Source organism: Podarcis cretensis, assembly GCF_951804945.1.
Source record: "Podarcis cretensis genome assembly, chromosome: 2".
In the NCBI taxonomy this organism is placed as follows: domain Eukaryota; kingdom Metazoa; phylum Chordata; class Lepidosauria; order Squamata; family Lacertidae; genus Podarcis; species Podarcis cretensis.
The window spans coordinates 91,427,788-91,438,080 of NC_137171.1; the positions used below are offsets into that span (position 1 = coordinate 91,427,788).

General features: G+C 44.8%; 1 protein-coding gene across 1 annotated transcript in view; it reads right to left on the minus strand.

Moving 5' to 3' along the window:
* LMCD1 (LIM and cysteine rich domains 1) overlaps nt 1–8,461 on the minus strand; it is a 55,924-nt gene extending 47,463 nt beyond the window's left edge. The window contains exon 1 of the mRNA XM_079963876.1: nt 8,065–8,461. Within this exon, the coding sequence (XP_079820002.1) occupies nt 8,065–8,091 (27 nt within the window). The 5' untranslated portion in view covers nt 8,092–8,461. The remainder of the gene's footprint in view (nt 1–8,064) is intronic.
* Nucleotides 8,462–10,293: the final 1,832 nt, after the last annotated feature.

Sequence of the window (10,293 nt, forward strand, 5' to 3'; positions counted from 1 at the left end):
AGATCAGGGGTAGGGAAGAGCAGTGCTGTGACACAAAATCAGTAGACTAAATCAGGAGGATGCCTCAGGCTGCCAGTTTTCAAGCCCCACTTAGAACTGGCACATAGCAGGTTTCCAACAACAGAATCCATGGCACAGAACCCAGTAGTTTAAATAGCAGTTGAGTGGCTTTCCTAGTGGTAAAGCCATGCTTGGTTCTCAAACTAATGGAAATCTGCATTCCTCAGAAATCCCCTGCGTGTACATGCAAATATTTCAGTCAGAATCAGGATGCATAAATAGCATTACAGACGTACCTTGGAAATCAAACAGAATCTGTTCTGGAAGTCCATTTGACTTCCAAAACGTTTGACTTCCAAGGCAAAGCTTCCGATTGGCTGCAGGAGCATCCTGCAACCAATCGGAAGCAGCAGAAGCCATGCCAGACATTTGGTTTCCAAAAATCATTCGAAAACTGGAACAATAATTTCAGGTTTCCAATCGTTCAGGAGCTAAAACATTCGAGCTTACAGGCGTTCAGCTTCTGGGGTTCCACTGTATATCCTGCAGGTTGTTAAGAGTAAAGTAAATCTATTTTAAGGGCAAACTGCAGTGGAAGACAGAAGTGCCTGGCATGCTCTGGTCCATGGGGTCACAAAGAGTCGGACACGACTAAATGACTAAACAACAACAAATAGGAAGCCCTCAGAAAGACACATCCACGAATGCTAGCACCAAGGAGCACGTCTGGCTCTAAGCCAAATAGTGCCCCAGGCAAGTCACACCATTGACCCCCCATATGTTCATTTTTCCCCCCATTGAATTTAGAACCCACTTGTACATGACTGACCCCCCATCATCCAATTTTCCTCAGTGGATCAGATCGCATCCATTCACAATCTCTTCAAATGCACACTGTTGAAAAATGGAGACAAGAGTCTTAACTTTTCCCATGCATCAAAACAAAATGTGAAGAAGGAACTGTTTGTACTATTTGTTTCAGCTGCTGATTAGAAACCTTGCGACAGGCAAGTCCAAGCTTGCCCCCCCCCCCCCGCTTCCCAGGTATTCACCTTTGGCTTAATCTAGCTCTGCCTACTTGAAGGTGCAGCCCAGAAACAGGCTTACCATCCTAATGTGAAATAGGCGTGAGGTTTTTAGGAAAATCTTTCAGCTGGTTTCTTCAAAGGTTTCAACATTTAAATTCAGCAACTAGTTTACTTGAAGTGTCAGATGGAGAATGGGTGAGGAATGCTGTTATCATATTCCATCCCCACAACTGCTGGTTGTCTCCACACCTCCCTTTCAGCCAAGGTTGGCAGCTAGAAAACCAGACAGGACTTCTCCCTGGGGCCAAATTTACTTAATTCGTTCCAGAGGTCCGTTCTTAACCTGAAACTGTTCTTAACCTGAAGCACCACTTTAGGTAATGGGGCCTCCTGCTGCCACCGTGCCACCGGAGCACGATTTCTGTTCTCATCCTGAAGCAAAGTTCTTAACCCGAGGTAATATTTCTCAGTTAGCAGAGCCTGTAACCTGAAGCGTATGTAACCTGAAGCGTATGTAATCCGAGGTACCACTGTATAGGGGCACAGGAGTGGCTCTATAGTTAAGAGGAATAGCAAAGAGAAGTCTCATTATTCTAAGCTTCAAAAATTGATGGCTTATAAAAGTGGAACCTGCTGAGTTTAAAACCTTGAAACTTGGCATACATGCTACACCTAATGAGCCAACCATCAAACTAATCTGATACATAATACCACCAGGTAGAGCATTAAAAGCAGTGAAATGGACACTTCTGACCCTTTTTTCCTCTCCAGCTTGTATGCCCCCTTTTTTTACTTTTGCAGAAACTACCAGTGCATTTTATTTAGGCTTGTCAAGGAGCATGTTTGCACTGGATTGGTGAAATTCTATGCAGCCTTTCATACATTACGTTTTTCATGCCCCATTCAAGTCTATGGAATGGCAGGTACTGGCAGACAGTGCTAGGGATGTTCATCATGGGCCCACCTGTGGCACTGATCTGGGCCCCCCTCCCAGGGGCCACCTACCCACCCCAATTTGGGAGAAGAGCTAAGGGCTTTTTAAACACTCTTTTAACATACAGTTCAATAAGGCTTAAAAATAGGGACAGGAGGAGATCTTGTGCAGTGCTGCTCCTTCTCGAATGGCTTCACTGATCTCAAGGCCTTTGCTTGTGCATCCACTATCCATTCTACTGTAGCTAATAGAACAGGTTGCAGTGTGTGTGTGTGTGATGCCCATTGCAGGTTCTCCTCAGGTGTACAAATGTTTGCTGGCAACCCCTGGCCTACACAGAACTAGAGCAGTACTAAAGGAAGAAAAACAGTCAGCTCTCCCCTTTTTGAGAATGACACTGGGAACACATTTCATTTGTGCTAGTCTTCTATTGAAGGAGTTGTTGTTTCAGTTCAGCGGGAGTGGGTTGTATTAGATTACATCTCCATCTTGGCGCCAACTGTTTCCAATAACGTTCAAAAGGTGGAAGCCATCAAGCTCCATTCCAGTTTTGACTTGAGATTCTTCATTTCAGATTTCTCAAGCTAAGCTCTTCCAGCTTTGAAATGGCTGCCCTACCCACTGCCTCTCTTTTTACTAACAGGATGCCGCTTAAGTCATCAACAATAATTAAGCCCCAAAGTGAGTGAACAATCAACATTGCAGGACCCTGAAATGAGCCATAATGGATGCCAGATTCTGTAGTCATAGACTTGCACACACTGGCATTGCTAAGCCAAGCTTCAAACTGACAGCAGTTTGCCTAGTGCCCAGAAAATGAGGAGACTTTCCCCCAATTGGAGAGAGAGAGAGAGAGAGAGAGAGAGAGAGGACTTATGCCGCCATAATGATGCCAGGCCTAGGCACGCCTTGGGCATCATAGTGTTATTCAAGGTCTTTTCTTCATTTTGACTAGGCAACAACATTTCTGTTCCGAAGTGTGGTCTAGCTGCACGACTGTTTTCTTTCTGGTCAGCCAGTGTTGTACTTGGTTCCAGTTCAGGTGTCAGGCAGCTTGGAATGTTACTCCACAGCAGTACAGGCCTCACACTCCATCTATGGTGCTGATATTTCTTGCTCAAGATGGCACCATTTCAAAAGAAAGGGAGGGGAGTGCAGGTTTCGTACCTGAAGAAAGCTAATACAGTGGTACCTCGGGTTAAGAACTTAATTTGTTCTGGAGGTCTGTTCTTAACCTGAAATTGTTCTTAACCTGAAGCACCACTTTAGCTAATGGGGCCTCCTGCTGCTGTGCCGCTGCCACACGATTTCTGTTCTCATCCTGAAGCAAAGTTCTTAACCCGAGGTAATATTTCTGGGTTAGCGGAGTCTGTAAGCTGAAGTGTATGTAACCTGAAGCGTATGTAACCCGAGGTACTACTGTAATCAGAAGCTCTAGCCAGACCTCTCATGTTGATGGCTGGGCACCTGATGAGGGTCAAGGAGATCAAAAGGGCCCATTGCTGATCCATCTAAACCACTCTTCAGTGTTTCTGCCCACACCCCGAGCTATGACACAGAACAGTGGCTGTTGCCAGTCATTCACAACTCCTTCCACCCCCCCTTGGTGGGTGAGCGATGGAAGCAACACATTTATATGGGGGCTGTCAGTAGGATCCATGGCAACCCCCCGCCATGTTGGGTTACCCCAAATGCAATGCTTGACCCAGTGTCAACATCAGGGGAAGCATGTCATTCTGGCAAAACTTGGGCTAGTGCTGAGGAGTGGGCTTAAGCAGGAGTCCTGGTTCGGACAAAATGCAAAGCCAAACCTTGCTGTATAGCTTAGTGCGGTGCAGCCATAAAAAGGACCAAGGAAGAGCAAAATGGTCTCCAACTCCTCTCCCGCATCCTGTATGTCCATACCAACATTTGGGCAGGGCTGTCTTACTCATAGGCGCTAAGGGTGCGGGCACCTGGGCGCTGGGTTTTCAGGGGCACCAGGCCGAGAGTCCGGGGCCCGAGAGTTGAGATCAGGGAAGATCCCGCCCGTTGGCCAGAGCGCAGCAGCGGGCTCTTCTGCTGCGGGTGGCTCTGCGCCGTGAGTTCAGGGCTGACTGAGCCAGTAAGATGCTGAGGCGGCCGGCTGGCTCTGCCCTCCTGCATGCCTGGGACTGGGCAACCTGGGGGGGGCGGGGCGCCGGGTGGATCTTTGCACACCAGTGCCACAAATGCTTAAGACAGCCCTGCATTTGGGTTACTGTGTTGCATGAACCAAACATCCTATTTGCACTGTATTGGGTTTTCCATCACTGAAAAGCCTTTTTACTACTTCAAGCTAGCATGAAGCATTTTTGTCCTAGCATTTTTATGTTCAGGTGTACACTATGATTAGAGGTCCTAATGCATGCCTAAGAAAGTCATTGGGTGTAGAAAGGACTCTAGATGCCTCTTCGAAGCCTAAATCCCTTCCGTCCTTTTACCAAAGGCACACAAGCTCCATCTTTTAACTGGACACTATTCTCAAGTTCACCAGCAGCTATGTGTTGTGAGAAGACGCCTCAGGACATTTTGGTTAACTGATGAGGAGCTATGTGCTAGCCATTTAAATGCTTTACCACATGGAAGTTGTAATAAAGGTAGCCTTCTGTTGCATCCAGCAACACAGATAAAGCCAGCTTTAGCATTTTAGCACCTCACTTATCCTTTACCCAACAGCATCACTAGAAGCTAGAGTCATCACCAATGACAGCATTCCCATATTATTGATGCAGTGAACATTTAAGATGCCACCACATAATTTCTAGTCACCCACAGGTGCAACTTAGGGGAAATTAAATATGAAAGCCGTATTATGTTCTTAGACAAGATCGACAGCAAGAGAAGACATGGAGGATTTCTGACACACTTTGCTATTGTAGCAGCATACAGCACTCTTTGTGCTAGTCGCATCCATAAAGTTATACTGGCATGGGGACTAGCCACATATTTGGTCCATTCTACATGGTTCCCTGAAAGCAGACCCTGGGTTGAATCCACACTTGTTTCTTTAAGAATGGAGGGGCTCTTTCAGTTGCACAGGGAACTCACCACTGAAGGAAAGGAGCAAGGCAACAATTTCACAAGTGCCAGCTTCCATGCTTTCCTCCCATACACTTCCAGCAAAAATTACTACCTGAACCCCTTTCCTCTAGTACCGGCAGAGCACCACTGCGTACAAGTCAGGACCCAGCCTATTACCAAAGCAGTGTGGAATGGCAGTCCCACCACTGAAATGAAAGATCAAGACTCAAGTTAAAGCTGACATGATGAAGACATGAATGTTGCCATGTTCTCAGGAGTGGAGCATAAAGGATTGAAAACCTTAAGTAAAGGCAAGAGTGAGTAGTCAGTTATGATAAAGTGATGAATATTTAATTATTGAAATACTTATAATCCAGACTTTTATAAAAGTTTATCAAGGTGGCATACAACATACAAGATTTTAATAAAATCAGTAAAAGCATCAGTAAAAACCATCAATACATACTAGTTGGTTAGAATGGTGGAAACAAATCACATTGCAAAGGCTGAACCACAGGGGCATGGGGAACCACCAGAAGTGTCCCCCTCAGAAGATCTCACTGAGTGAGATGGAACGTAAGGGATCCCAGATTTTTGGGCCCAGAATAAAGTGATAGAGGAAGCTAAGGACCAAACTCTGGGGTACACTAACATAAAGGGAGGAGTATAGAAAAGAACTACAGTGGTAGCTTGGGTTACCTACGCTTCAGGTTACATAAGCTTCAGGTTACAGACTCCGCTAACCCAGAAATATTACCTCGCGTTAAGAACTTTGCTTCAGGGTGAGAACAGAAATCATGCAGCAGCAATGCAGCGGCAGCAGGAGGCAGTGGCGTAGAGTGGGCTGTCAGCACCCGGGGCAAGGCAAGTAATTTGCGCCCCCTAACCCGTGAATTTGTGCCCCCTAACCCTATCCCTAACCCTAACCCCCAGATGTTGCGCCCGGTGCAGCCGACCCCCCCTGCACCCCCCACACTACGCCACTGGCAGGAGGCCCCACTAGCTAAAGTGGTGCTTCAGGTTAAGAACAGTTTCAGGTTAAGAACAGACCTCCAGAACAAATTAAGTTCTTAACCCGACTGTAATGAATACAGTATGCATAGATTCAGTCATAGATACGCAGAGAGTTTAAAGGGAGAGAGATAATCAACTGTGCCAAAGTTACTGAAGGGAAGCAGAATAGAGGTTGCTTGACAGAGCAGCTGGAAGTCAGAGGTGTTTTCTTCCAGAAAGCTCAGAAAAAAGCAAACTTTAAAAGGGTTAAGCAATAAGCTAGAAATAGACCCTTTGTTTTGAACAAGTCCGTTCCAATAACCATCCCATGCCGTTTGTGGAAAAGGTTTTGCAACATAAGCATGTTGAGGCTGAATGGTACAGTCCTGGCTTTTAAAGTCCCTGCACCTAGTTTATTGGGATGACTATTTCCATGCTTCACAGTGCTGTGGTCCAGGTTATTTTAACCCTTTGTGAATACTGTAACAATGCCACTACTCAATTTTCTGACTATTAAGCAGTTTTGTATGTAAGCAAGCTTGCACACCTATTATATTACACACTAGACAAAGTGTCTTACAACATAATCACCGTCTGTTAGGAAATAGATCAAGTCCAGTCCCATTTTCTGCACCAACGACATCTAACTGCCCCCCTCCTGAATATCAAGATATATAAAGCTTTCACCCTCCCATTCCCAAAGTTATGGCTTCAAAATGCATAAAGCCAATCTGAACAAGGAAGGGATGGGGAAGGAAATCAATATTCTTATAGTTAAGAACAAAGGGCATGCAGTCCTGTTATATGCTATACCAAGTGAAAGGCCTTCTTTCAGGGCACAGGTTCCCAGAAAGTCTTCTAAACTGCATCCGGGAATTGAATACATTTTTATTTGTGACCCACCCTTTGATCATTCCACTGAACCAGCACCTACTTCAACATAACCTTCCAATTCCACACAGGTCCAGACACTCAGTGCAAACAAGTCCAGTGATCGACCCACAAATTATTCAATACTTCTTTAGCATTTCCCAATACACAACATGCTGCAGAGATCTTCTCACGAGCCTGACCTTAACCACTCTTACTCGGAAATAAATTCCATTGATTTCAGTAGGATTTACTTCTCAAACAGTATGCTTAGGAATGACATCCTGGTCATTTAACCAGGGAATAACCCCCAGCAAGAATTATGCCTACAAGTATGATTGGATATTGACCCACAGTTCACAGGTCCATTTGCAGGGAATTCAATTACACCCATGAAATCCTGCCCCCAATGGCATAGTCTTAAACTTTATTACATAAAGAAAACTGCACAAGGAGTAGCAATAGCTTCATGGCTACTTTTCCATATGCTTTGTGAAAGAAAGTGATCTGTATTCAAGCTGCTGGAGCAACAGAAACGCCTCTCCTTTTTGTTTTGTGTGACCTGTAACATCCAGCACATTATATGCACACACATAGAGAGCCTGGGCATCAGGCCAACAGACCAGGTTTGCAGCGGGAGAAGCAAAGGCTACGAACCTTATACTTAGCCTATGGCTACTGCTTTTCAGCACATGAAGAAGTTTATAGACCAGCTGAATTTCTTTCCTTTCCTACAGTTACTGAAGTTGACTGTGAAAGTGAAAAAGAACGCACACAGTTTCCAGCCACTAATTTCTTAGAATAAAATCCAGAACAGTAGTAGAACAGTCTGTGCAAAACTGGATTCTCCTTATCACATTAGTATTGAGCACACTTTTTAGACTCTTCAAGTCTGGAGTTTGTTCCCCATAAAACACTGACTGGAATCTATCAGAGATAAGATTAAGGCAGCAGCAGCGCGTCCCTTCAACACGCTGAATGCTTCAGTCAAACAATATTTCCCACTGAACTTCATGCGATTTAATCCCAGGCTAGGTGTGTACAAAGGTCTATTTAAAGGGAAACCCCAGTGATTTCAGTGAAGCTTACTCGCAGGTAAAGTCTTTGTTTGCTGCGGTCCGGTGGAAACCTCGAATATTCCTCAGCAATAACTACGGAAGCAAGAGGAAGTAAAGCGGAAGAAATATTGCAATTTACCTTTTGGATTCCTGAACTCAGATCCATTCTTCAGCTTGCCTTCCCCGCTTCGCGCTTCCTCCTATTTGAATCTGCCTGAGGCGTGCAAATATTTATTGCTGTAATTCTTTAGCTGGGGACAACAGCTTTGAAGTGAGTAAAAATCGCAAACTGCTGTAGGTACCGAGGAGCCCCGGGAGCTATTAGCAAACCCCACGTTCCAATCCCCAGCGTTTATTCACAAGCTGCCTGCATGGAACCCCGTTAATTGGAGCTCACAACTCCTCTAAACACCCTGCCAGCCAATCAGATGAGGGCTTTAAACTTTTCCAGCCAATGCGAAGTGAGGCTTTAATCCTCAAGGTTCTTCGGCTCGCTTTTTAACCCCCAGAGGGAAAGGATGGAGCGAGCAGAGGCACGCCGTTTTCCAGCTGTGGAGGCAGCGCTCGCCCAGCTACTTCGAGTGAGGAGACTGCAATGATCCCGCCCCGGGATCTCGCGTCTCCTGCTTTCCCTTTTAAAGGATGAAGGGGAAGACCTTGCGCTTAAGCAAGCCAGTTCATTCACAGAAAGAGGAAGTGAGTGTGTTGGGGGGGGGGGACCTGGGATATTATTAGCCCATTAAATCCAAAAATAATTTCTGATCTAAACTGTGGCCCTCATCGCCGTTGCGTTAATCAGACATTTTATTTAAGCCAAATGCATATTTTTAAGCCATGGCAACGTTTGTTTGTTACTGGTGTCTGCAGCTGGGGAAAAAACAGGGCAGTGCCTGCAAAAAGGGTGGTGTAGCTCAAATGCCATTTCAAATACTTGCTTTTCCTCTGCCAGACTTAGGATGGCCCATGTAGTGATGTTGGGAAATTTAGCAAGTGAAAACTTTGGCTCATGTTAAAGAAGAGCATTGTGGAAGAGCCAAATGCTGTGGAATCCTGGGAAAGTGTATCTTTCTTTAATTGCAGACTTTCTGTCCTTAAGAGTGTTATTTTCTCCATCTGTAGGAAAGGGAGTTTCTAGTTGATTTGTGGTTCTTGACACCTGGCTGTGGATTCAGTGTGAATGGGTTATCTTGTTAATTTACAACTCAAAGAATCTGTTTGTCTGTGGGTATGCTTTAATCTTCAAGGTCTTGGGATAAACAGGATTCAGCTGCCAATTCTTCTAAAAAGTTTGAGTTATTGTTCTTCTATCTAACCATTGGCGAATTGCTAATTAATCTAAAGAACTGATTGGCTTTTGAGTTTTGAACCCACGGTGGGTTCAAAGGGGATAAAACCTTAGGAAACCCACTTGCAATTTGCAGATCATATTGCCAAGCAGCAGCCCGCCTCACCTAACCTACTTTGCTATGTGAGACCATTGTCATGCAGAGAGGGCCTGCCCTGATTTGGGGGGGGGGGGGAGGAGATGCTTGCACGCACAAAACACTAAAATGAGAGATCCAATCCAAATTGTAAAGAACAAGGCTCTCTGCTTGTTCTGGAGACTCAAAACATACTTTTCCAAAAGTTTTAAAGGAGGGTTTTCAAACTTATTTTCCTATTTTCTAGCCTAGTTGTTAACTACGTCTCTGTGAAGTGGCCCTAAACCAAACCTGCCATTTCCCATTTTTAACACACTGTTATGTCTTACTCAAATTTCTTCCACATGTTCATGAGGAAGAAATAGGAAAACAACTTTTGTTTCTTTGTTCAATAATGTAAATGGAAATAGGTTCTTAAGCGAACAAGCGGTCTTGTTCCTTGGGCTGCAAATCTGAGCATATTCACAAACCAGTAAGGCTGCAATCTTAAATCCACTTCCCATGGAGTTAACCCCAGTTGAACACAGTTGGACACACTTCCAAGTATGCATGCAGAAATTTGTGTTATATGTCACACTGAAGCAAGTGGGATTTACCTTTGATACATGGTCTAAGATCTCTAGTCCATGAAAGCTAATGTCACAATAAAATGGGATCATCTTTTAAGATGCCTCAAAACTTTTTATTGTTTATACTTGGGCTGCATACACATTACTGTTTCCTCTGACTCCAGCATGCTGACACCACTGGTGTCAGAAGGCATGTACACATGTATCCTGCAGCTTCATAAGTAATACACCTGCTTGATTCATTTCCCCACAAACCAGCTTCCAACTGATTAGAAAACAGAAGCCGCAGTTAAGCAGTAGTGTGTACATTGGAGGCATCCATTGAGCGTAGGCAGATGACAACTTAAGTGAATTGGAGTTTGGCACAGAGAAACAAGT